Here is a 27188-nt window from a genome sequence, read left to right as displayed (position 1 = left end):
AAGAGAGACAGATATAGTTCCCATTAATATCTCTTTTTCTGTCTCTCTCTCTAACACTACTGCCACACATCGCATCCTTGCAGGGTCTTCACAGCATGGCAGCATTGCGGCAGGCACTGCATCTCAGTTTTGCAGATCATGAGCAAGGAAAGAAACCCATGAAAAATTGAGAAGAAAAATAAATAAAAAGTTGAAAGCTTTAATTTAATTTAATTTAATACTAGTACCCTTTAAAGCCTTTGATTTGATATCTTAAAAAAGCAGAGAGAGACAAAGGGTCTCTCTTTTTAAGAGTCTTGACTCTAATCTCCTTTTAGGCAATTGCCAAAGTTGCACTATAATGCAGTCATGAAATCTCTCCTCGCTCACAAAAGCACTTGTCTTTTAATAAACCTTCATTATTGTTATCAACAGTTACTCCTTGTTATTCTTCAAGAACTCTACACTGTTCCTGTTGTTACTGCCTTTGTTTAGGAAAGGCTATAGAGCTGATCAAGGCTAAAAATGGTGGGTATGATAGATCTCAACACTATTGAAGAAGATGAAACTACACCGTCTTGTGGGTCTTTATCTTCTCCATCATCATCCTCTGCTGCTTCTGCTTTGAGTGCTTCTGGCTCTGGTTCTAGTACCTCTTCTGTTTGTTTGGAGCTTTGGCATGCTTGTGCTGGCCCACTAATATCTTTGCCAAAGAGAGGGAGTGTTGTTGTGTATTTCCCTCAAGGCCACTTGGAACAACTCCCTGATTTGCCTCTTGCAGTTTATGATCTCCCTTCTCATGTCTTCTGTCGAGTTGTTGATGTCAAGCTCCATGTAAGTCTTTGCATCATTTTGTATGTGTATGTTATCTATATGTTGTTTTTATCGATGCAATTGTTGTGGCCAAACAAGGTGTTTTTATTTGATGATGCTGCTTGGTTTCATATGGAAATTAAAGGGTTGCATTTTTGGTAATCGGTTTTTGCAATTGCGGAGAATTTCATTTGTTAGTTGTCTAGCATTGTAAATGTGAGGATTTCTATACATGTATTTGGTTGTTTTTGTTTATTTTATTCTGGTTTTTGTTCAAGGGAAATGGAGTGCTATATATGTTAAAGACATATTTGTGGTAAAATCGTGGTTTTTTCCCCTTGTGTCAGGCCGAGGCAGCAAGTGATGAGGTGTATGCACAGGTCTCCCTGGTTCCTGAGAGTGAGGTGGGTGGTTTTCTAATCTTGCTTTACCTTCAGTTGTTGAAAAATGTAAGAAAATTTGGTAGATTGAGTTTTTGGATGATAATATTATAATACTGCTGAAAGGGATTTTTTTTTTTTTAATGTGGGCTTGTAACTTTAACTACCTTATTGATTTCAAAACGTTTAAGATATTAGATTTAAATCTTTATTTAATAAAAATTAAATGGTTCATTAACAAACAGAATGCTTGTCACTTGTAGATATGCATCATTCTTTAAATTTCAAGTGTTGAATTTTAAATTTCAACTACTTTGTTGCTGTAAGTGTATCTTTTGGCCTGTTTCTCTTGATTCATTATGGTGTTAACTGAGATTCTTGAGACGGGGTTCGTTTCTCCTTCAATTGTTGTTGTGCACAGGAAATTGAGCAGAAGTTGAGGGAGGGGATATTTGAGGGGGATGGTGAGGAGGAGGATGGTGAAGCCACTGTGAAGATGACAACACCCCATATGTTCTGTAAGACCCTAACTGCTTCTGACACTAGCACTCATGGAGGCTTTTCAGTCCCTCGTCGAGCTGCTGAGGACTGCTTCCCTCCTCTGGTAAATAAAACTGTATTATTTATTCATGTTCTCTTACAACCATTTATGTGTGTGATTTCATCTTCCGACTGTCCTACATTCTCAACATTGGATGTTGTTGACTTGAGTGGATTCTTACTATAGGATTATACTCAACAAAGGCCTTCACAAGAGCTTGTGGCAAAGGATCTTCATGGCTCTGAGTGGAAGTTTCGACATATCTACAGGGGTATGCTTGTGGCAATTGCACTTGCTTCTTAAGCTTCATACTTTAGTCTTTCTCTCAATTGATTAATAGTTTGCTGACTGATTTTATATATTTCCCTTCCCCTGTTTGATTGTTGAGTTTGCATTTTTCTTTATGGTTTGAGCAGGTCAGCCACGGAGGCATTTGCTCACTACTGGATGGAGTGCGTTTGTCAATAAGAAAAAACTTGTCTCTGGGGATGCCGTTCTCTTTCTCAGGTATGAATCTCTCTCTTCTTATCAATGGGATATAATAAGCCCAACTTTATGATTCTGTATTTGTATCTTCCATCAGGGGTGAGGATGGGGAATTGAGACTGGGAGTTCGAAGAGCAGCACAAGTTAAATGTGGCCCTACATTTCCAGCTCAATGGAATCATCAGCTGAATCAGATCTCTCCTGGGGATGTAGCTAATGCTATTTCTACTAGAAGTTTTTTCCACATTTACTACAATCCAAGGTAATTTTCTTCTTGTTTCGTCTAGTATTTATAGGAAAATAGAACCAACAATCTGATTCCAGTATGTGAAACTATCGGATTGAATTGTCCTAGTAGAATGCTTGTATGTAAATATTACTCAAAAATTTATATAGGGTGGTTGCAGCATCTTTAGATCTTTATGTTGGCTTGAAAACTTACATATTTTTTGTGGTGGCATGTGTTGCGTGTTTTATACAACATTTTGTTCCATAAAGCTCTCACCTCAGTTTTCATCATCTAATTCAAGCCATAACTGAAGATTGAACTGCAATTGAATACACTGTTGAATTTCTCATCATCTGATTGCCACCCTTTCACGGTGATGTTGTCTCCAGTAGTCTTTTTACATATCACCAAAGTCCTTACCCTTCTATTATGCATAACACCGCTTCAAAGGTTTTCCCATTGTTGTTCCTCATGTTTCCCCTCTTACCAAAAAAGTCGTTGCAGAATCCAGATTGGTATGTTGCACAAGGTGTTTTCAACTTTCTTCCAAAATCCTATGTAGTTATCACAAAAGTACTTCCTGTTCTCCCAAACCATTGTATTTTTCATCCATTACTTGAGAATGCACAACTCAATTGCTTATTGAATCTGTCGCTGGTTGGGTGACTTGAGAGCCATTGTCATCAAAACTTAAAATTTTAGTGCACAACATGATACATTTTATTGAGAAAAGTTTACCCTTGCTAGATACTGAGCATGTAGGGGTTGTGGACAACACATCATACTGCTTTTGAGTGTAAAAAAAAAAACTCAGGCGACATTCATTATTGCAATTATAGTCAATTACATCTCTTGATGAACTCTTTTTGGTTCTGAAATCATCTATTTGACTTGAGTTTTTTCCTGTCTTGGCAATTGATGAGTTTTTCAGTTGTTTCTTCTTCTGCTACCCGTATTTTATTACCGTGGATTTATTACTTTCTTCATTCCTGAATTCTCAAGTTCAATCTCTTACTTTGTAGGGCCAGCTCATCAGAGTTCATAATACCTTTTAATAAATTCTTGAAGAGCCTTGATCAATCCTTCTCTTCTGGAATGAGATTCAAAATGCGTTTTGAAACAGAAGATGCAGCAGAGAGAAGGTTCGCCATCCATGGGTTTGTAGCTTTTAACTAATTATGTAAACAAAACATTAACTCAAATACTTTTTGCAGATACACTGGAATAATAACTGGAGTCAGTGAGCTAGATCCTGCTAGATGGCCTGGTTCAAAATGGAAATGCCTGTTGGTATGTAGTTGTTGAAAATCATATTTTATGAAACTTACTTTCAAGTTCCTAAATGTTGGTGGAAACCTTTTTATTGCAAACAAGGTCTGTTTGAGATTAAGTTGTGGGGTTGCGCCTAGACTTGGATCTGCTTTTCTACGTTCCATCTATGTAGGCATTGATGCATTGTTGCCTCATCCTCAGTCTTTTATTATCTAAAGTTTGGAAGATCTACTGAACTGAAATTACAAGCATAACTTGCAATGGTTAAGATACTTTTCCACACTCCATCACGGGACCTTCAATATCTAACCATTGATTAATGTCTTGTTCTTTCTCCATGATATTAGGCCGGGTGTTCTGTAGTTGTACTTTGGGGTGATGATATGTTATGTAGCCATGATTATTACTGAATACCACATGTTTAAAGAATTTTTGTAATTATAGAAATGTAGAAGTGATTTTGCTTGGTTAGTTTAAAAGTGGGATATTTGTATTATTTTTCTGCGTGGCAATCTGGGCATTTTGTTTTGTTCTTTTCTTCTGGATTCCTTCTGTGCTCATGCTCCTAATTTTGCCTATTTCAAAGCATCTTTACAATTTTTGACATTTAATATGTCATGTTAATCGAATGATATGTATTCCGGTGGATCTTTTTTCTTCTTCTTAATCTCAGGTAAGGTGGGATGATATGGAGGCTAACAGGCTCAGCAGGGTTTCTCCTTGGGAAGTTGAGCCTTCTGGTTCTGGTTCTTTTTCCAGTTCCAATAACTTTACGGCACCTGGTTTGAAGAGGAGCAGGTCTGGATTGCCTTCATCAAAGGCAGAATTTCCAATTCCTGGTATGATCTGCTTTCCCTCAGATAAATGCATCACCATTTCCAACTTTTTCCTTGTTCTGCATTCAATGTTACTGACTGGTCTGCATGTTTTTCTAACAGATGGGATAGGAGCACCAGACTTTAGGGAATCTTCAAGGTCCCAGGAGGTCTTGCAAGGTCAAGAAATTATGAGTTTTAATGCTCTTTATGATGGTGTTGATGGTCAGAACCAGCACCCATCTGAAATAAGGAGTTGTTTTCCTGGTTACCACAGTTCTGGGATTGCTGCATTAGGAAGTGGTATCAGAGACTCGATTGCCACTTCAAATAACTCCTACAAGGGCATAGGCTTTAACGAATCTTATAGATTCCATAAGGTCTTCCAAGGTCAAGAAATTTTTCCAAGCTCACCATATGGAAGAATCCCAAATGCTAATGAGGCTCGTGAAAATTGTAGTCTTGGATTCTCTGATGGTGTCCAAAGGTCAAGCTCAAGCTCAAGAAATGGATGGTCTACATTGATGCAGGGCTATAATACTCAAATTCGACCTCCTGCACAAGTATCATCACCATCTTCGGTGTTAATGTTTCAGCATGCTAGCAATCCAGTTCCAAAGCCATCTTCCAATTTTAATTTCAATGATCATGTGCAGCAGACAGCTACCACCCGAAGTTGGTTTTGTGGTCCTGAAATGCAGGGGGGGGATTTCAAGTTGCCTGCACATTCTGAGCCCAGTGTAAAAAGAGGCGGCCAGTGGAGCAATAGTCCTTTTGGTCTGTCCCATGAGCATCTTCAACATGGTGTTTCACAACCTATTGTAGCTCAATCAGCCTTTAGGGGTAGTCAAGATTTGGTGTCGTGCAAAAGCAGCTGCAGACTCTTTGGTTTCTCATTGACTGAGGATAAATGCCTTGTTAATAAGGAGGACAATATGACCTTAATAACATCTCCATTGAATCCTGGATCCTCCTTTCTGCCTCGCGCAGGAGAGCACTTCCATCCAAAGCCTCCAGCAATAAATAATGCAGTTGGGAGCAGTTGTACCGAAGTAAGAGGCCTCTATTCTGATCAAGCTTTTTGATAGTTCATTATATTATATTTCAAGCTAAAAAAGGTGTAGCTTTGCAAGAAAGAGTGTAGTGGTAAAGGGCAACTGAGCTTTATAAATAATGGGTATATAATAGTGACGTATGCTAGCTGGGTATTTACAACTCAAACTAAGCCACAAACTAAACTAGTTTGGTTAGCTATATGGAGCTTGATCATGAACTAGTTCATCAGCATTTACTTGATCTGAAAGGGATTTGATGGTTTACGAGGAAACTTGATTCAAGTTGCTGGATTTTATAAGCATCTGAGCAGTTAGTGCCTGCTCATTTCTGTTACCAATGCTATTTATTCATGGAGTCGTGCAAGAGTGTAAAACCTGTTTGATTCCCAGCCTTGCCACTCAAACAGAAAACTTCGATGTCTGGGGCAGTTAGGGTGGTTTTGCGTGCGTGGTCGATACTGCATTAGTATCAGTTTAGATCTGTAAATCTATTTTCAGTATCATTACGAATGGTTGATCTTATCTTATTTGCCGCATTATCTAATGAAGTCAATAACTGTTCGTGTTCGTGTTAGTTTTTCACCTGTTGGATCTAATCTGATCACATTGAAATTGTTTTATAGGCAATTCTGCAAACCCGTGCTGAAAATTATCGAATATACTAATGAGGCTCGCACAAGGGATGCTTCCTGTTGCTTGGTTTTATATGTATTAGCTTGTGAGAGAATATAATTATTCTCCTAAGGTAACTTGGCTATATCCTAACTCCTTTGACTATGCAACAGAGCTGTTTGTACCTGGTACTAATCTCTGTTAGATTTCCCATGATAACCCACATTCAAGAATGTTCTCTTCATACAGTGCACAATCCAATCTGGAAATGTAGTTGTAATAGCGCCAGATATTTTATATGGTTGTCATCTCTCAATATGTTTTGTTCTATGCTAGCCTACTACATTCCGAACTACTCTGTTCTTGTGCGTTTGTTCCATACATTTTTCTCCTCGTTTGCGTCTAAGATCACGTGTCACGAACTGATTGGAAGGTAAGTCTGATATCCACAACAAACGCAAAGAAACTGCCTGCAGAATAATGTGTTGTGGTTATGGTTTTGGTTCACGCTTTGCTAATCTTGAAAATGGTTTTCATAATTTATTTCTGGTCAACAGCCGTGATTCTCATGCCCATGAGCTTCGAACAAACCAAGCTGAAATTGATGCTATCATCAGTTGCCGGACCAGTTAATTATAAACTTGATGAATAATGGAAATGGCCGGACGCTGTTGTTGACAGTTCTGGTGTATCAAGCAAAAGTTCCAACAGGACCTGTTGGAGCTTGTGAGCTATCACATCTACTGTTAATTTCACTATGACTTCATGTTTTCAACAACATTGCGAACCGCCTAGATTCATGAGCTTTTATTATGACGGTCCCCCAGTACTTTGCATTATTTCGAAGCATGTGATCGTTGGTCCAATTTGTGGACTAACTGTGATTTCGACATCTCGGACTTCACCAATAACATACCTTGAGAATCATTATGGAACTTTCAATTGCACCAAATATATACCTTCTTGAACTTGGAGAAGAGGGTTTCAGATTACTAGGAGAAAAAAAAAATACAGGAACCTTCCCGATCTCTAGTTGCTTGATAGAATAGTAATGGTTTCCCAAAAAAAACTTCGTGGTACTTGTTGATGAACGACCTGGCCTAGGCAAACACCTCCAGCCGCTTCATCAAGCATGCACGTCCGAAGAGGGCGTGGGAGATGAGGCCTACGGCCAACCTTGAGGTGTTGCTCATTTTGGGTGGCAGAACCTTACGGTGTTGCCTTCTCTGTTCTGGGTTCCAATAGTCGAACTGATTCAACCATGGGACCAAATAATTCAGCAGATAGAAACCATGGAGGTCAATGATAGCTAATGTTTTATATTTCTGTGTCACGACTTGGGGTTGGAATGACCTTTGCGTTATTTTGCATGTATCAAGAGACACGATTCATCACTCCAGATTGATCGAAGGAAAGGAGAAGATTGCACAGAATTTTTGTTTTTTGTACTTTATTAAAAAGAAAAGATTAATGGTGACGACTAGCAATGATTCAATTGTTGAAGACGTTCTGCTGGTTGACGACAGACCCCGTGGTTTGGCAGCTTCAATGATGTGTTTGGAAATGTAATATAAATCATATTTTTTTAAATTTAAATTATTTTTTTTATGTCTTTACATCGTTTTAACATACTGAAATTAAAAATAATTTTTAATATATATATTTTGATGTATTTCTAAATAAAAAACACTTTGAATCGTCATTACTATTACGAGTTTCAAGTTTCAACTAGAGTTATTAAAAAATTTGATTTTTTTATGTATTTAATATAATATGTTAAAAATAAATTTTAAAAAATAAAAAATATTTAAATATTTTTTAAATAAAAGATATTTCAAACACCATCAATAATTAAGGAAGATGCTTGGAGGCTGCAAGAGTCTCTAGGCTAGAGAAAGTCCAAGCTTTCATATCTTAATCTAGCTAAAGTGTACGGACACAGCATGCAAAGACATACAATGTACATGTATAATACAAAGTGAGAAACATTAAAAAAAAGGTGTCATAAATCTTAAGATGCGAAGAATTTCTATGTTTGATTTTGATTACGCGCACCGCCTACCACCCCCACGTAGCGTAGTAATCAATATAAAATATATTTAAATTAATATCTGTTTAGTATTTTTAAATTATTTTGATATTTTGATATAAAAAATAATTTTTTAAAAATAAAAAATATTTAATGTATTTTTAAATAAAAAGTACTTTGAAAAACAACCACAACCACACTTCCAAACACAAAAAATTTCATCGAGGTTCATGTGTAGAAATCTTTGCACGGTCCAGGCGTAGAAAATTTACCTTTTCTAATTTCCATGTAGTTATTACCATTTATATAGCTTAAAATAAAGGTTATTATTTTTGGTTTAGTTCAGTTTTTACTTATAAAAACAATCAAATTAAAATTTTTTAAATATAAAAAATAAAACTGAAGCCGGTTCCAACCGATTGGTTACAGTTCGAGTCGGTTTGGTTATTTTATATTAAAAACCGAAACCCAATCGACCGGTTTCGGTTAGGTTCGATTTGGTTTCAGTTTGGTTCGGTTATTTTATATTAAAAACCAAAAACTATATTATTTTCTGGGTTTTTTTTGGACTTTTTAATGGGATTGGTTTCAGTTCAGTTTGGTTTTTAGGTTCGATTTATTTTTAACTAAATCGGTTCGGTTTGGTTAAGGTTTTAGGCTTATGAAACCGAAACCGAACCGAACCAAATATTTTTTAAAATATTCTAATCGGTTTAATCTGTTTTTTTTGTCATAGTTCGATTTTTTATTTTTTATTTTATTTTTTCAGTTTAATTGGTTTGTCGGTTTTTTTCTCACTCCTATCTTAAATCTCATAAAACTTCCTAGTCATAAAAAAAAATAAAAATAAAAATAAATATAAATGAGCAGACACTGAAATCTAGATAGCACCACCAGGTATTTCAACCAAGATATTTTAGAACTGGACCAGACATTACTAATTTCTTAAAAATTAAGACCTCCAAAAGATTAAAAAACAAAAAGAAGTCCGTACCATCACATGGTACGTTACAATTGAGAACCGATCGAGGTGATTATAAATTCAAAATGAAGTATAAAATAGGGAACACATCACAATTTGGTGGGTGGGACCGTCATCTAAGCTCACAAGTTGACTTTCTTTTAACTTATTTCACTGTACACGTCATTTAAAAAAAAAAAAACAAAAAAAACTCCGTACCATCACATGGTACGTAAAACCTAACGTAAAAATCTAATATTTGAATTTGACTTACTGGTTTTTTTTAATTTAAAAATATATTAAAATAATATTTTTTTTATTTTTTAAAATTTATTTTTTACATCAACTCAACAAAATAAAATAATTTAAAATTATAAAAAAATAATTTAAAGTTAATAAAAATAAAATTTTACAAAGCAAACAAACACACTTGGAAGTTGGTTTGTTTGTTTGTGTTTTTTGATTTCTTGCTACCAAATACCAATAACATGACATGCAACTTGGTATATATCAAGGACCCAGAAGTCCTCTGATGTTCTTAGTTCATTTCCACCTGAATTAGAGCTAGCCAGCTACGACAGAAACAGAGGTTCCTTGGCAAAATCATCCTCAAATATTAATTTGTTTCTCTGCGTTGCTAATATAAGCTAGGCAATTGAGGACCCTCCGATATCACACGCAAGAAAGAAAAAGAAAGAAACAGATGGTCAAAAGAGATGGCTGGAGAAGGAGAAGCAAAAACACTCGAAGAAACACCAACATGGGCTGTGGCTACTGTTTGTTTGTTTCTGATATTAATATCTATGTTTATTGAGCACTGGCTTCATCTTTTAGCTAAGGTATACATAAATATATATACACACTACTTAAATTTACAGCACTCGGAAATATTGGACATGCAATTAAGAATAATATTGATCTCCATTCATCTGGCATTAACTTTCCACTTTGTTTTTGGGCTCACAGTATTTCAACAAGAAAAGGAGGAAGTACCTCATTCAAGCTCTGTACAAGATCAAAACAGGTGATGTATAATACACATCAAAATATATATAACAGGAAGATCTTGTTCTGCTAATCACTAAAACTTTATATGTTTTCTGTTCGTATAGAGGTGATGCTACTGGGTTTCATCTCATTGTTGCTGACTGTATTGGAAAAGCCAGTTGCAAATATATGTATCCCAAAGAGTGCTGGCGAAACCTTTCTTCCCTGTGGTGGTGTGGATTCAAGTGATTGGAGTGAAGAAGAAGCCAAATGTGCAGAGCAGGTATAAACTTTGTCCACTAAATGCCTGCATATGTTATATATAAGATCAATATTTAACAATGATATTTGTTTTCACTGGATTCTTGAACAGGGAAAGGCTTCTTTGTTGTCCAGGGAAGGTATGAGGCAACTCCAGTACTTGATATTTGTGCTGGCTTCCTTCCATTGCTTATCAAGCATTTTTACTTTCGGCCTAGGGATGGCCAAGGTAATTTTCATTTTCTTTCTTTCTTATACTAAAACTTTTGATGTTTTCCATGATCTACTGTTAAGTTGTTGACTTTCAAGAACAAAATCAATTCAAGAAAGCCTCCACAAAGAAATGGAAGTTGTATGGGAAGATTCATACCGTAGCAAACCTTGAGTTTTTTAGTGATTGTGAAATGTAAAAGTATGACATGTGTTTGAAAATTTGCTTTTCTTAGATGAGAAGATGGGGATCCTGGGAGGCAGAGACAAGGACACTGGATTATCAAATTTCAACAGGTATGATCGATTGATGGTCACGATCTTGTTTGGTCACAAAATTCTTTGTTGGACCACGTTAGTTTTGTCTCATCAATAAAATAAATGCTGTGGCCGCTGATGGATTAAACATTCAATGAACACGTACAATTCTCGATGGTTCAAGCTCAAACGTTTTTAGCTACAAGCAAACAACATTCATAGCTATGGGAGAATGGAATATTGTCAACATTCTCATCTAAGACTCGAGGGACACACAATATATTGCTACAGCAAGAACTTCATTGGAAAATATCGTATCTGAGAATTAATGTGTTTGTAGTTCAATATCATTTAAATTTTCATTATCAAAGAATAAAATTTAAATTTTGTGATTACATAAGTTGCAAAAATTTAATGGATTTGATCATAATTTCACAAGAAAAGAACACCTACCTATGAAATCAAAGCAACAGAAACTCATCATTCCTCAAAGCATATAAAAAGAAGTAACATAGTGTGCTACTGGGTTATAAAGATTTGTACTTATTTTGCTGTTACTAATCACATACAGATCCCAGGAGGTTCCAGCTCAGTCATCAAACACCATTTGGGAAGCGGCATCTGAGATATTGGAATGAAAACTCAGTTCTTCGCTGGCCGGTTAGTTTTTTTTTTAAAAATAAATAAATTAATATTGATAATGTTTAAATTTCTATCTGATTATTTCTGTAATGTTGTTGTTTTGCTAATCTTTTGCAGGCATGTTTCCTCGGACAATTTTATGGTTCCGTTCCCAAAGTGGATTATCTAACACTGAGGCATGGATTTATCATGGTATATGACAACCACAACCACTTGAAATAGAGACAAATTTATAGCTTTAGGATAATAAACAATTGTTAACTGATGAGATTAACTGGTGTTTTTCTTTTCCTGCTCTTTCTGCAGGCCCATTTTGATCAAGATAACAGCTTTGATTTTCAAAAATACATTAGAAGAGCCTTGGATAAAGATTTTGGCGTGTTAGTGGGGATAAGGTAATGAAAACTAATTTTCAATCTTCAACGATCAGTACAACTCATTAATCCCAAAAACTGTAAACTTAATTCTTTGCCTAAAATCTCTGATTTTGCAGCTTCTGGATGTGGATGTTTTCTATATCTTTCATATTCTTCAATGCACACAGTATGTTCAAATAAGCTGATCACTTAATTTATTCCAATTTTGTTTATATAAATACCCCATCAAATGTTCATGATTCTAATTTATTTCAATGTATCGTATGTGTACAGAATTTTACAGTCATTATTGGCTTCCATTTATTCCACTACTGGTAAGTAAATCGACTCCAATAATTAATCAATATACTTGAGCAAGATTCAAGTAATTGTGCATGAGAAATCTGTACGTTGAAGTCCTTCTTGTTGTGTTTTGCAGATGTTGTTGCTGGTTGGGACAAAGCTGCAAGCCATCATAACTTTAATGTGCTTAGATAGCCATGATAAATCTCTTGTTGTTGAAGAAACTATACTCGTTAGGCCTAGTGACCATTTCTTCTGGTTTGGTAGGCCTAAATTGCTTCTCCACCTTATACAATTCATATTGTTTCAGGTTGTTCTTTAATCCTTGAAACAAATCTTCTCATTTTCATTATACAAATTGCTTCTCCACCTCATACAATTCATATTGCTAGCTCTTAAAACGCTAACCAATTAACAGCACAGCAGCGATATGCAAGTAAAGATAAAGAACAGAAAAACTCTATATGTGGCTGCATGAATTTATTCTAAACTATATTCTGGGCTTTGCAGAACTCCTTTCAATTGGCCTTCTTCACATGGACTTTGGTAAGCATTTATTAGGAGTTCGTTTTTCTTAAAGAATTTATTCTATGAGTTGATTTGAATTAAAAAGAAATTACAATTCTAACGTTGCTTCAAAATTTCAGTACAAATTTGGATTTAGATCATGCTTCCACCGACGAACAGAAGACATTGTCATAACGCTTGTCATGGGACTGTTGGTTCACTTCCTCTGTGGCTATGTGATCCTACCTCTATATGCTTTGGTCACACAGGTATGCATCTACATATATATTTATGATCAACAGATCCTACGTATAAAATTGTTCCTGCCTTCAGAAAACTTGATTAGCCCAAAAAGATTTAACTTCAACTGTATATGATTATGTATTCAAGAATTTAAACCTAAATGAGAATTGCAACAGATGGGTTCATCAATGAGGACAGCTGTTTTCACAGAGAATGTGGTTGAAGGTCTGAAGAGATGGCGAGCAAGAGCAAAGGCTAGGAAGAACCTGAAAATTTCCTACTCAGCCCGCCCCTCCCTTGATGCTTCAGTTGACCCCTCACTTCCCTTTGACACTTCTCCTTCTTTCAGCCTCAGTGCTTCATATTCTATAGACCCAAATCCTCCATTGGACAGAGATCATGTTACCATTGAAGTACTTGATGAAGCAAAACACAACGATGAGCAGCCCTGGGAGCTTAAAAGAAATGGTTCATTTGAAGGCTTTAACGTGAGCAATGCAGCCCCGGCAATGGAAAAACAAAGCCGTTTATAAATACTTGCAGCTATAGTGACCTCTTTGCGACAAGAGATTCTGTTGCTTGATTTATTGTACAGTTGTTATTTGTTATTGTTCCTTCATTTCTTCTGTCATTCTTTTGAACATGAAGCTAGCAACCTCGTTTGGATGTTTTATGGGTACAAACTTTGCGATTTTGTATTCTGCCATGTGTGTGTGTGTAGTCGTTCAAGCGCAGGACAAGCAAAGTTCTCTCTTTTATAATCATAATTCTATTTTTTTCTAGCTAGAAATCTACATGTCTAATGTAGAAATCACAAATTAAAAAAAAAAACAATATTTCACTCCTGGTGATAGCTTCTCCTAAGTAATTTATTTCATTTCCAAATGAGCATCTATTGAGGTCTATAGCTGTTATGACTAAAAGTAAAAGAAACTACTTTTAAACTATCTATGAATTAGGCCAGTCATTTTCAATTAGAGTGGTTAATCACCATTGGCATATTCAAGTTGCTAATTATGCCAGGAGTTTAAAAAAATTAAATGAATGAATTCATCATAATACAAAAAAAAAAAAAAACTATAAAATGTATCAACTAAATTAAGATCAAATACTAAGCAAAAAAAAATAATTAAAATTTTGTGCATCTAAATAATTAGAAATTTAAAAACCCATAATTTCCAAAAGCAAAAGAAAAAAAAATGAAACTTATTAGAAAAAGAAAATAGTTTAAAAACATAATCGGAGTGACTGAATTAAAACAAAATAAAATGTAAGTAAGAAATAAAACATTAAATCATTAAAAAGAGTGTAATTAAACTATGTTATAATTTCATACATCAATGAATTAAATGAAGGAGGAGGAAGAGAAACTCACGATTGAGAATTGGGAAAGAACAATGAGAATAAAGATACAATGAATATTTATATGAGAGAACATATATATATATATATATATATATATATATATATATATATATATATATATATATATATATATATATATATATTTTATGTATAAGAACGTGTTAACAATATGTAAAGGCTAAAATGTTTATTTTACTGCTAGAAAATTGACAAACAACAACAGAAATATTGATAATTTTTTTTTATTAGTAGATATTGATAGAAATAGTAGTGGAAAAGTTCAGTCGATAATTATCAATGAAAATATTGACGAGATATTTTTCGTTGGTATTTTTTTGATGGAAATTATGATGGAATTTTATAAAAAAAAAATTTGTGGGAAATTTTATCGATATTTTGACATGTCAATAAATTCCAATGGAATTCCTAATAGAAACTCTATTGCAAATATTAAGATGAATTAAAACCTGCCACTCCTCTCCTCTTTTCATTTCATCTTCTTCTTTGAATTAAAATTATAGCAACTCTCTCTCTAAAAAAATCTGGTAAGGCAGCCCTCATCACAAATCAGGTCACCCAACACACATGTCAATAAACTGAAAGTTAAGTTGAGGAACACAACCTCCTTCATGTCACTTATAAAATGTGATCGGTTTACTACGTGTTGTATGGAGAAGTGTGTCTTCGATTGAGTAGAAAGGGAGAAAGAAAAGTAACATGTGTTTAATCGTCATTTTCTTTCTTAAAATTATTCTGTTTGGTTTAATTTCTATAGATTTTGTTTAATCTAACATTTTGTTTCTAGGGTTTTGATAAATAATTGGGGTTTTGGCTTCCAATTTAGGAATAAGATTGGGAGGGTGAGAAGAGATGAGCTATCGAGAAGAAAACAAAGAGGAAATAATTGGAAGTGGTCAGTTCTCTCTCTCTCTCTCTATTAGTCATTCTGTCATTTTATTTAGGTCTCGATTTATCCTTCTTCTTTTTATTTCTTGCAATTTCTTCTTTGTGTTAAAGTTTTTATAACTTTACATGTCACTAAAAGAAATCTTGTTTTATCTGCTAAATTTGTTTATTTTAATTCGACCAAAGAAACAAACAAACAAAGAATCCTATGTTATTATTTTCCCAATTGAAATATTGTTTACAGATTTTTATTTTGGTATTTGATCGTGATTTTGATTAATGATTATGTAAAACAAATAGATGTGTGCAAATATACTTATTGGAAAGGAAAGAAATAGATGAGGGTTTTTTTCTCTTCTAAAAATTCTCTTATATCTAAGAAAAATTAAAAGCTGGGTTTTTGCAATTTGAAACACTTAGAACATAATGAGTTTTTATGCAACTCATATAAGATTATATCAAAGCCGACGTCTAATGCTAACTTGTTTATTGATGGGTCAAACTTGAAATCAGTGATTAGTTTATGAATTAAAACCAAACTAGTTGTAAAACCAAACAAGTCAAAGAATTATAATATTATATAGTTTTCAAACTAGTTACTTTAGCTCTATGTTGTTTTATAGATATAGCCATATGATTTGTTTAAATATCTACATCAAATTTGTTAATTGATTGTTTTTATCCATCATTTTACAATGATTGTTCATCAACAAACTTAATCATGATGTTTAAATATCTTTATAAGTAAACTCGATAAACATTTGAAGAACTGTTCATCAACAATGATGATATAAAGTCATTATGTTGCAAATATAATCAACACTAATTTCCTTATTCATGAAAATGACATAAAACAAAAGGTTTTAATACCTCTTTGTACAATCTTATCTCCCCTACTAATTTTGATATTTCTACAACGCAATTCATAAGAGCAACCTCGATTACCTGATATTTGACATAGAATGATTAGACTGTAATTAATTGACGTTAGACTATAGAATTTTGATATCTTGAAGGTATTTGTATAACATTTTACTTTTACTGATAGTTGATAGTATGATCTGGTATATCTTTTCATCTTTGGTGTTTTATGTATTTTCATCTGATAGGGTGTAGTATGGTCATTAGTTCCTTTGAATGCGAAACATTTCTCTCGATGAAGAATTGGGAGTCTAATGAGTTTTTACCTTGAAATTTTTCATTCTTTCATCTGGTAGACTCATATCGATTGCAACAACTTCTGTTTTCCTTATGGTTTTGTTAACTATATGTTTTTTGGTCTTAAAAACATTAGTGCACTATAAAAAAATAGACTTGCTTTAGGTTTTTTTGTAATAAATTTGAAATACCGACAAAATCACCAATAGATTTTTTAGATTTTTCGATGGTTATTTGATCTGTAATTGCATCAGTAATTTCCAATGCCAATGGATTTTTTAATGGAAAATGGGCGGTAAAAGCACACTCTCGATGATGGAATATTCCATCAATGACTCTGTCGGTATTAGAAATAACCGATGTAATTTCTAATGAACTAAAATCCCCAACGCTCGACTTTTCGACGACTGTATACCGTTAACAATTCCATCAGTGATTTATAAAACCGACAGAATCTTCTTTAACTATCGATGGAATATTTCATCGGCATTCTCTAATTTTCTGGTAGTGTTTTTTCCATTGATATATAGCTAATTTATACCGTATGGGATAAATATGAGTTTTTAATACATAATGATTTTGAGGCTATAATAAAGGTTTATAGGTTTTAATCAAGGTGTAGTTTTCTAAATATGCTATTTGGATAAAGATAAAGGACAATTTATTCTAACTCGCCCTTAAGTTGGTGCATAGATATCTTCAATGCTCAACTTGTCATGTGATCTTCACTAAGGTAATGCATAAACTGACTCATCAGTCTTAACTATATAAGCTATTTTTTTTGTGTGTATAGGACAAGTAGATTAGTTTCCCAACTAGCCGCTCATATCTCTTTATATTAGCATGAATCTCATCTAGGTATTTTCTTAAACCATGATTTTTTACTATTAAAGTATCAACTAGTTTGTAGTCCAGTATGCTAGTATTTGAGAGTAAGTCCAATGCATACTTCATTTATGATAAGAAAAATACCTTTTGTTGTTTTGGCTACTTCTATATGCCTAAAAAATATTCACAACCCTTAAGATTCTTCATTCCAAATTCAGCTACTAAGTTTCCTTAAGTCTTAATATTTTTTATATATCATTGCACGTAATTATCATATCATCACCATAAATTATTGTTACCTTTTCCTATCTATGTTTTAGGAACATGGTATGATCTAAATTACTTTGTCTGAATCTATATTTCATTATAGCTAAACTGAACAGATCAAAGCATGCATGAGGTGACTGTTTTAACCCATTCAAAGCCTTTTGCAGTTTACACACTACCCCCTCTAATGAGCTTGTAGTGCACCCAGGTGGAATATCCATGTACACTTATTCCTTAAGATATCTATATAGAAATGCATTTTTTTACATCAAATTGATGTAGCAACCAATCTAGGTTTGTTGCTAGAAATATCATAACTTAGACTGTATTTAACTTTGCTACCACTGAAAAGATCTCTTGGTAGTTTATACCATACGTCTAAATGTATTCTTTTACCACAAGTCTCGTTTTATATCTTTCAATGGTCTCATCTATTATATGCTTGATAAAGAACACCTATCTTCATCCTACATTCTTATTTCCCTTGGGTAGAGGGATAAGACTCCTTGTTTCATTCTTCTCTAATTCCTTCATCTTTGTCACTATTGCTTTGGTCTATTTTGGCGAGGATATAACTTTATATAGAGTGTTAGGAACTTGTATAGATGAAAGCTAGTTTATAAAGGCTTATAATGGTTTTAACAGCTTCTAGGATGATACATGTTGGCAATTGAATACTTTGATTTCTTAACTATCTGATCTAGATAATATTGTTTCGATGATTTCCTATGATTATGCCTAAAAGGTAGATTATATCCAATATAAGTATCTATTATATTAGAAGATGAAGTGAAGTTTATTACCTTAGGATTATTCTCATTAGACTAGTCTTCTGGTATTGTGAATAGGGGAAGGTCTTCTTTCCTAGTCCCAACAAATTATAACTAGATTGGTTTCAAACTGGTGCTAGTGACTTTCTTTTCTATACCATTAAAAAAAAAATTCTCAACTTTTCTTTTTCATTATATGTCTCATCTTGAAAATGATAAGTAAATGAGGATACCAAGAAATAATGTTCTGACTATAAAAAGGTAACATTTACAGTGATATACATGTGTCAGGTAGGAGGGTGATAATATCGATATTTTTTTTAATGCATTCCATATCCAAAAAAAACAAAATGAACGGTATATAGGTTGAGCTTGGTGCATTGATTTTTATAAATATGAACAAATACAGTGCAACCAAAGACATAAGAATTAAGCATCAATAAGAATATGAGTTTTATACATGGAAATGACTTGTATTGGAGTCTTAAAATATAATGCTCTTGAAAGCATTTATTTCATAAGACACCTTATAATGACAACCGTCTCATTTAAGTGATGGTGAGACACGAGTGCTGCAATAAAAAAAGAGCTTTAGTTATTTCAGGATATGTTTGTTTTTTCTTCCTGCAATGTCGTTATACTAAAGTGTTTGAATATATATATTTTTTTTTATAAAGAAAAGAAGTATTTGTGAAAAAACCTAATTATTTTTTTATTACTTATCTTAAAATATATTGCACCCATTCTCTATGTTTTTTAGTATGGATTGAATTATTTTTATTACAATAACAATTAAGTAATCCTCTGACATAATATGATCAGTGAAGTTTAGTCATAGAACTTGGATAGAAGTTTTTAGCTTTGTTTTATATCTTGACATCATCATTATCACCATTTATCTTATATTCATTCTCGGATTGAGAGGTATCATCTAAAGTAATATGAAAATGAATATTACCTTCTGAGTTATCAATCTACTCATCTTCAGCTTCTTTTAAAAAAAATCAAATCCATCCTTATCACAATGAATATAATTATTATCTTCTTCCTCATTATCACCTTTGTCATCTTCCTCATATTCATTAACACCCTATTTATTTACACTAGAAGTGTCAATATCAACCGTATCACTTTCAACATTGATACCAAAAACACCGCACCCACATCAACACTAGAACTACCAATGCAAAACTCATCATTACAACAACATCATCATCTAAATCAAGACATTCTTCCTTAATAAGTAGTACCACTTTGTTACTATTAACATCATCATCACATATGTTGCAAAATATTTGGTTCCATGTGGCTTGCAATAATTGAGTTTGTTTAAATAACACTTTGATATTCTTAATGTTAGAGAAGCAATAACAAGATCAACATCAATATATTGACGAATCTTATCTTCACCTATGAGCATATTAAATACCTGTACTGTCGAGGTATCATAAAAATTATATTTCCTCTTTTATCCTTTATCTGAAAGCCATTTAAATCTATGTTGAAGATTTTTTTACATATAAATATTATGTCTAATTAAGATATATGATTATAGTTGCAATTTCTTTTAACATATGAAGAACCATCATGATGATATCTAATTAAACAATGTTTGTATATGTGTTAAACATTAATTAAACATGTTTTAAGCTAATAAATTAAAATTGGGGTTCCGTGAACAGTAACTTGTAGGCTTCAATTTGAGGATTTGTTAGATTTTAAGAAAACATGTCTAATTAGGTTAAACAAAGTTAATATATGGGTTAAACATAAATTAAACATGTTATAAGCAAAGAAATTAAACATGTTTTAAGCTAATAAATTGAAATTAGGATTATGTGAATAATAACTTGTAAGCTTCAATTTAATGATTTTTTAGATTTTAAAAAAACATGCCTAATTAGGTTAAACAAAGTTAATACATGAGTTAAACATAAATTAAACATGTTATAAGCAAAAGAAATTGAAATTATGGTTATGTAAACATACTGTGAACTTCAATTTTGTGGAATCATCACCACAACTTCTAGAAGTTGGCTTCTAGAACCTTCCAAAATATCAAACGTTGTCTCCTTTTTACGATGAAGTATCAACCTTTCATATATATATATATACAAGATGGCATACTCGCGCGCTGCCGCGAGTTTTTTTAAAAAATATACTTGATAATGTTATAATTGTGAATCAGCGCTAGATAAGTAATAGAAACTAAAGGTATGATGGAGCCAATATTTCATGACGGAAAAAAAAGTTGTGTTGGTGATCAAAAACTTAGAGATTGAACAAAATAATTTGTAGCAATCCACAGTATTTTGTGAGGAAAGATACAGTGCTTATACCACATGATTTAGGTTTTCTGTTAATAAAAAGCAAAAAACATTACAAAGCTAAATTCTCTACCAACTTAATATTAAAAAAAAACCAAGAAAGATAATTTTGGAAGGAAAAAAACCCATGAGGAAAAACGTTGTAGCAATTGACAATGTTTTGTGAGGAAAACTACAGTGCTTTCCCCAAAAAAATAAAATAAAAAACCATTCAGAGAAATACTGTAGCAATCCATAGTGTTTTGTGAGAAAAACTACAACGCTTTCCCCATATGATTTAGCGTTATTGTAATTATAATTCTTAACCAACTCAATATTAAAAAAAAATCGACAAAGATAATTTTGGAAAAAATCATAAAAAAATCATACGAGAAAACACTGCAACAATTCGCATTGTTTTAAAGAAAAATAATTACAAAGCTAAATTCTTAATCAGCTCAATATTAAAAAAATCAAATCGACAGAGATAATTTTAGAAAACAAAAAAAACAAAAAACAACACAAAAAAAGGGGAAAAAAACCATGTTGGAAACATTATAACAATTCACAGTGTTTTGTGATGAAAGCTACGGTCCTTCCCCACATGATTTAGCCTTATTTGTAATAACTTATAATTGTAATTCTCAACCAGCTCAATATTATAAAAATAAAATTGACAAAGATAATTTTAAAAAAATCATAAGAAAAAAAATCATTTGGAGTGACACTGTAGCAATCCATAATGTGAGGAAAACTACAGTGCTTTTCCAATATGATTAATCTTTATTACAAAGTTAAATTTTAACCAACTCAATATTAAAAAAATAAAATCGACAAAGATAATTTTGGAAAAAAATATTACAAAAAAGAAACTGAAAAAAAATCATGTAAGGAAAAACTGTATCAATCCATAGTGTTTTGTGAGGAAAAACTTGTATTTACTTATAATTGCAATTCTTAAACAGCTCAATATTTAAAAAATAAAATTGACAAAGATAATTTTAGGGAAAAACATAACAAAACAGAAAAAACCATGTGAAAAAAAACACTGTAGCAATCCACAGTAATTTGCGAGGAAAAGTACAATGCTTTCCTCACATATTGTAACTGTAATTTTTAACCAGCTCAATATTAAAAAATAAAATTGAAAAAGATAATTTCGGAGAAAATCATAAAAAAACAAAAACAAAAAAACACACGGAGAAACACTGTAGCAATCAACAATGTTTTAAAGAAAAAAAATTACAAAATTAAATTCTCAATCAGCTCAATATATAAAAAAAAAATTGACAAATATAATTTTAAAAAATTAAAAAATAAAATAGAAAAACTATGTGGGAAAACACCGTAGCAATCTACAATATTTTAAAGGAAAAAAATTACAAAGTGAAATTTTTAACCAGCTCAATATTTAAAAAGTAAAATCAATAAAGATAATTTTAGAAAAAAATAAAAATAAAAAAAGATAAAAGATAAAAGATAAAAGTTGGAAAAAAAGGAAAGTAATTTTGACAAAAAAAAGAAAAAATAAATGAAAAAAAAAGTAAAAAGGGGAAAGTTGGAAAAAAAAATGAAAAAGTGCAAAAAAACAAACATGAAAAAAAAAAAAGAGGAATGCATTGTGGATTACTATTGTAATCCACAGTGAAGTTAAATTCTAACCAACTCAATATTAAAAAACTAAAATCGATAAAGATAATTTTTGAAAAAAATATTACAAGAAAAGAAAACACAAAAGAAACTGGAAAAAAACCATGTGAGGAAAAACTGTATCAATCCATAGTGTTTTGTGAGGAAAAACTTATATTTACTTGTAATTGCAATTCTTAACCAGCTCAATATTTAAAAAATAAAATTGACAAAGACAATTTGAGGGAAAAACATAACAAAACAGAAAAAAAAACCATGTGGGAAAAAACACTGTAGCAATCCACAGTAATTTGCGAGGAAAGTTACAGTGCTTTCCTCACATATTGTAACTGTAATTTTTAACCAGCTCAATATTAAAAAATAAAATCGAAAAAGATAATTTCGGAGAAAATCATAAAAAAAAAACATGAGGAGAAACACTATAACAATCAACAATGTTTTAAAAAAAAAAATTACAAAACTAAATTCTCAATCAGCTCAATATAAAAAAAATTTGACAAATATAATTTTGAAAAATTAAAAAATAAAATAGAAAAATTATGAGGAAAAACACCGTAGCAATCTACAATATTTTAAAGGAGAAAAAATACAAAGAGAAATTTTTAACCAGCTCAATATTTAAAAAAAAATCAACAAAGATAATGTTTTAAAAAAAACAAATAAACAAAAAAAAGAAAAGAGAAAAGTGGGAAAAAAAAGGAAAGTAATTTTGACAAGAAAAAGAAAAAAGAAAAAAGGGGAAAGTTGGAAAAAAAAATGAAAAAGTACAAAAAAAAATAATAAAAAAAAGAGAAATACACTGTGGATTATTAATGTAATCCATAGTTGCATGAGTATGTATAAATAGTAATATCGCCATGTAATTTAGTTTTATTGTTTAGACTTCTCAGCTCCTTTTTTGGTTGAAATTTTCAGTTTGATTTTGATGGGAAAGAGGCTAAGAATTGCTAATTTGCTAATGCGATATCTTGTTGAATTTGAGGGTGTGAGTGTGATAATTGTTATTTTTAAATTTTATCTTTTGAAATATTTATAGTTTAAAAATATATTAAAATAATATATTTTTATTTTCAGCATATTAAAATAATTTTTAAATTATAATTTCCCAACACATAAATTTTTATATCTCTGTTAACTAAATATTACTGAAAAATTTATATAGGGTGGTTGCAGCAGTTTTCGATCGTTATGGTGGCTTGAAAACTTAAATATATTTTGTGGTGGCATGTGTCGCGTGCTTTATACAACATTTTGTTCCATAAAGCTCTCACCTCAGTTTTCATCATCTAATTCATGCCATAACTAAAGATTGAACTGCAATTGAACACACTGTTGAATTTCTCATCATCTGATTGCCACCCTTTCATGGTGATGTTGACTCCAGTATTCTTTTTACATATCACCAAAGTCCTTACCATTCTATAGTGCCTAACACCGCTTCAAAGGTTTTCCCATTGTTGTTCCTCATGTTTCCTCTCTTACCAAAAAAGTCGTTGCAGAATCCAGATTGGTATGTTGCACAAGGTGTTTTCAACTTTCTTCCAAAATCCTGTGTAGTTATCGCAAGAGTACTTCCTGTTCTCCCAAACTATTGTGTTTTTTATCATCCATTACTTGAGAATGCACAACTCAATTGCTTATTGAATCTGTCGCTGGCTGGGTGACTTGAGAGCCATTGTCATCAAACCTTAAAATTTTAGCGCACAACATGATACATTTTATTGAGAAAAGTTTACCCTTGCTAGATACTGAGCATGTAGGGGTTGTGTACAATTTCTTACCTTGTAGGGCCAGCTCATCAGAGTTCACAATACCTTTTAATAAATTCTTGAAGAGCCTTGATCAATCCTTCTCTTCTGGAATGAGATTCAAAATGTGTTTTGAAACAGAAGATGCAGCGGAGAGAAGGTTCGCCATCCATGGGTTTGTAGCTTTTAACTAATTATGTCATCAAAACATTAACTCAAATACCTTTTGCAGATACACTGGAATTATAACTGGAGTCAGTGAGCTAGATCCTGCTAGATGGCCTGGTTCAAAATGGAAATGCCTGTTGGTATCATGGTATGTAGTTGTTGAAAATCATATTTTATAAAAATTACTTTCAAGTTCCTAAATGTTGGTGGAAACCTTTTTATTGCAAACAAGGTCTGTTTGAGATTAAGTTGTGGGGTCGCGGCTAGACTTGGGCCTGCTTTTCGACGTTCCATCTATGTAGGCATTGATGCATTGTTGCCTCATCCTCAGTCTTTTATTATCTGAAGTTTGGAAGATCTACTGAACTGAAATTACAAGCATAACTTGCAATGGTTAAGATACTTTTCCACGCTCCATCACGGGACCTTCAATATCTAACCATTAATTAATGTCTTGTTCTTTCTCCATGATATTATACCGGGTGTTCTGTAGTTGTACTTTGGGGTGATGATATGTTCTGTAGCCATGATTATTACTGAATATCACATGTTTAAAGAATTTTTGTAATTATAGAAATGTAGAAGTGATTTTGCTTGGTTAGTTTAAAAGTGGGATATTTGTATTATTTTTCTGCTTGGCAATCTGGGCATTTTGTTTTGTTCTTTTCTTCTTCTGGATTCCTTCTGTGCTCTTGCTCCTAATTTTGCCTATTTCAAAGCATCTTTACAATTTTTGACATTTAATGTGTCATGTTAATCGAATGATATGTATTCCGGTGGATCTTTTTTCTTCTTCTTAATCTCAGGTAAGGTGGGATGATAGGGAGGCTAACAGGCTCAGCAGGGTTTCTCCTTGGGAAGTTGAGCCTTCTGGTTCTGGTTCTATTTCCAGCTCCAATAACTTTATGGCACCTGGTTTGAAGAGGAGCAGGTCTGGATTGCCTTCATCAAAGGCAGAATTTCCAATTCCTGGTATGATCTGCTTTCCCTCAGATAAATGCATCACCATTTCCAACTTTTTCCTTGTTCTGCATTCAATGTTACTGACTGGTCTGCATGTTTTTCTAACAGATGGGATCGGAGCACCAGGCTTTAGGGAATCTTCAAGGTCCCAGGAGGTCTTGCAAGGTCAAGAAATTATGAGTTTTAATGCTCTTTATGATGGTGTTGATGGTCAGAATCAGCACCCATCTGAAATAAGGAGTTGTTTTCCTGGTTCCCACAGTTCTGGGATTGCTGCATTAGGAAGTGGTATCAGAGACTCGATTGCCACTTCAAATAATTCCTACAAGGGCATAGGCTTTAACGAATCTTATAGATTACATAAGGTCATTCAAGGTCAAGAAATTTTTCCAAGCTCACCATATGGAAGAATCCCAAATGCTAATGAGGCTCGTGAAAATTGTAGTCTTGGATTCTCTATGGTGCCCAAAGGTCAAGCTCAAGAAATGGATGGTCTACAATGATGCAGGGCTATAATACTCAAATTCGACCTCCTGCACAAGTATCATCACCATCTTCGGTGTTAATGTTTCAACATGCCAGCAATCCAGTTCCAAAGCGATCTTCCAATTTTAATTTCAATGATCATGTGCAGCAGACAGCTACCACCCGAAGTTGGTTTTGTGGTCCTGAAATGCAGGGGGGGGAATTTCAAGTTGTCTGCACATTCTGAGCCCAGTGTAAAAAGAGACGGCCAATGGAGCAATAGTCCTTTTGGTCTGTCCCATGAGCATCTTCAACATGGCGTTTCACAACCTATTGTAGCTCAATCAGCCTTTAGGGGTAGTCAAGATTTGGTGTCGTGCAAAAGCAGCTGCAGACTCTTTGGTTTCTCATTGACTGAGGATAAATGCCTTGTTAATAAGGAGGACAATATGACCTTAATAACATCTCCATTGAATCCTGGATCGTCCTTTCTGCCTCGCGCCGGAGAGCACTTCCATCAAAGCCTCCAGCAATAAATAATGCAGTTGGGAGTAGTTGTACCGAAGTAAGAGGCCTCCATTCTGTTCAAGCTTTTTGATAGTTCATTATATTATATTTCAAGCTAAAAAAGGTGTAGCTTTGCAAGAAAGAGTGTAGTAGTAAAGGGCAACTGAGCTTTATAAATGATGGGTATATAACAGTCACGTATGCTAACTGGGTATTTTCAACTCAAACTAAGCCACAAACTAAACTAGTTTGGTTAGCTATACGGAGCTTGATCATGAACTAGTTGATCAGCATTTATTTGATCTGAAAGGGATTTGATGGTTTAAGAGGAAACTTGATTCACGTTGCTGGATTTTATAAGCACCTGGGCAGTTAGTGCCTGCTCATTTCCGTTACCAATGCTATTTATTCATGGAGTTGTGCAGGAGTGTAAAACCTGTTTGATTCCCAGCCTTGCCACTCAAACAGAAAACTTCGATGTCTGGTGCAGTTAAGGGTGGTATTGCGTGCGTGGTCGATACTGCATTAGTATCAGTTTAGATCTGTAAATCTAATGCAGTATCGGTTTAGATCTGTAAATCTATTTTCAGGATCATGTCAGACAGGTGTTTTTTTCGAATGGTTTATCTTATCTTATTTGCCGCATTATCTAATGCAGTCAATAACTGTTTGTGTTCATGCTAGTTTTTCACCTGTTTGATCTAATCTGATCTCATTGAAATTGTTTGCATTGTTTTGCATTCAATTCTGCAACCCCGTGCTGAAAATTATCGTATATACTAACGAGGCCGCACAAGGGATGCTTCCTGTTGCTTGGTTTTATATGTATTAGCTTGTGAGAGAATATAATTATTCTCCTAAGGTAACTTGGCTATATCCTAACTCCTTTGACTATGCAACAGAGCTGTTTGTACCTGGTACTAATCTCTGTTAGATTTCCCATGATAACCCACATTCAAGAATGTTCTCTTCATACATGCTTGCACAATCCAATCTGGAAATGTAGTTGTAATAGCGCCAGATATTTTATATGGTTGTCATCTCTCAATATGTTTTGTTCTATGCTAGCCTACTACATTCCGAACTACTCTGTTCTTGTCTGTTTCTTCCATACATTTTTCTCGTCGTTTGTCCTGCTTACGTTCTTG

At 33.2% G+C, this 27188-nt stretch overlaps 2 protein-coding genes across 4 annotated transcripts; both read left to right on the top strand.

The window, feature by feature from the left end:
* On the top strand, positions 1-25931 carry LOC18103082 (auxin response factor 3). Of its 3 annotated transcripts, none has more exons than XM_052445260.1 (11): positions 1-813; positions 1140-1196; positions 1594-1776; positions 1900-1984; positions 2130-2220; positions 2297-2461; positions 3451-3570; positions 3643-3718; positions 4374-4539; positions 4639-5002; positions 25540-25931. In XM_052445260.1, exons 1-11 carry the CDS (start codon positions 505-507, stop codon positions 25778-25780), a joined length of 1857 nt encoding a protein of 618 aa, XP_052301220.1. In that variant the 5' UTR covers positions 1-504; the 3' UTR covers positions 25781-25931. The 3 variants fall into 3 exon arrangements, with proteins under 3 accessions (XP_052301220.1, XP_024437011.1, XP_006377428.1); XM_024581243.2 differs by lacking the exon at positions 25540-25931 and adding an exon at positions 6194-6537 and having other exon boundaries at positions 6-813; positions 3457-3570; positions 4639-5567; XM_006377366.3 differs by lacking the exon at positions 25540-25931 and adding an exon at positions 6194-6537 and having other exon boundaries at positions 8-813; positions 4639-5567.
* On the top strand, positions 9605-13646 carry LOC18103081 (MLO-like protein 12). The gene is made up of 14 exons (XM_006377365.3): positions 9605-10011; positions 10139-10196; positions 10285-10442; positions 10533-10649; positions 10867-10927; positions 11460-11548; positions 11648-11722; positions 11837-11925; positions 12024-12073; positions 12181-12221; positions 12326-12499; positions 12700-12735; positions 12837-12965; positions 13116-13646. Exons 1-14 carry the CDS (start codon positions 9889-9891, stop codon positions 13470-13472), a joined length of 1557 nt encoding a protein of 518 aa, XP_006377427.3. The 5' UTR covers positions 9605-9888; the 3' UTR covers positions 13473-13646.
* Positions 25932-27188: the final 1257 nt, after the last annotated feature.

The sequence above is a fragment of the Populus trichocarpa genome, chromosome 11 (assembly GCF_000002775.5).
Source record: "Populus trichocarpa isolate Nisqually-1 chromosome 11, P.trichocarpa_v4.1, whole genome shotgun sequence".
NCBI lineage: Eukaryota > Viridiplantae > Streptophyta > Magnoliopsida > Malpighiales > Salicaceae > Populus > Populus trichocarpa.
This window is presented reverse-complemented; position numbering and strand designations above follow the sequence as displayed.

What these genes read in the sequence shown, in the direction of transcription:
- LOC18103081 (XM_006377365.3), top strand. Translation starts at nt 9,889, where the DNA reads ATGGCTGGAGAAGGAGAAGCAAAAACACTCGAAGAAACACCAACATGG. An exon ending in TCTGTACAAGATCAAAACAG is followed by an intron (nt 10,197 to 10,284) that starts GTGATGTATAAT and finishes CTGTTCGTATAG; the next exon opens with AGGTGATGCTACTGGGTTTC. An exon ending in CCTTCTTCACATGGACTTTG is followed by an intron (nt 12,736 to 12,836) that starts GTAAGCATTTAT and finishes TCAAAATTTCAG; the next exon opens with TACAAATTTGGATTTAGATC.
- LOC18103082 (XM_006377366.3), top strand. Translation starts at nt 505, where the DNA reads ATGGTGGGTATGATAGATCTCAACACTATTGAAGAAGATGAAACTACA. An exon ending in GATGCCGTTCTCTTTCTCAG is followed by an intron (nt 2,221 to 2,296) that starts GTATGAATCTCT and finishes ATCTTCCATCAG; the next exon opens with GGGTGAGGATGGGGAATTGA. An exon ending in CACATTTACTACAATCCAAG is followed by an intron (nt 2,462 to 3,450) that starts GTAATTTTCTTC and finishes CTTACTTTGTAG; the next exon opens with GGCCAGCTCATCAGAGTTCA.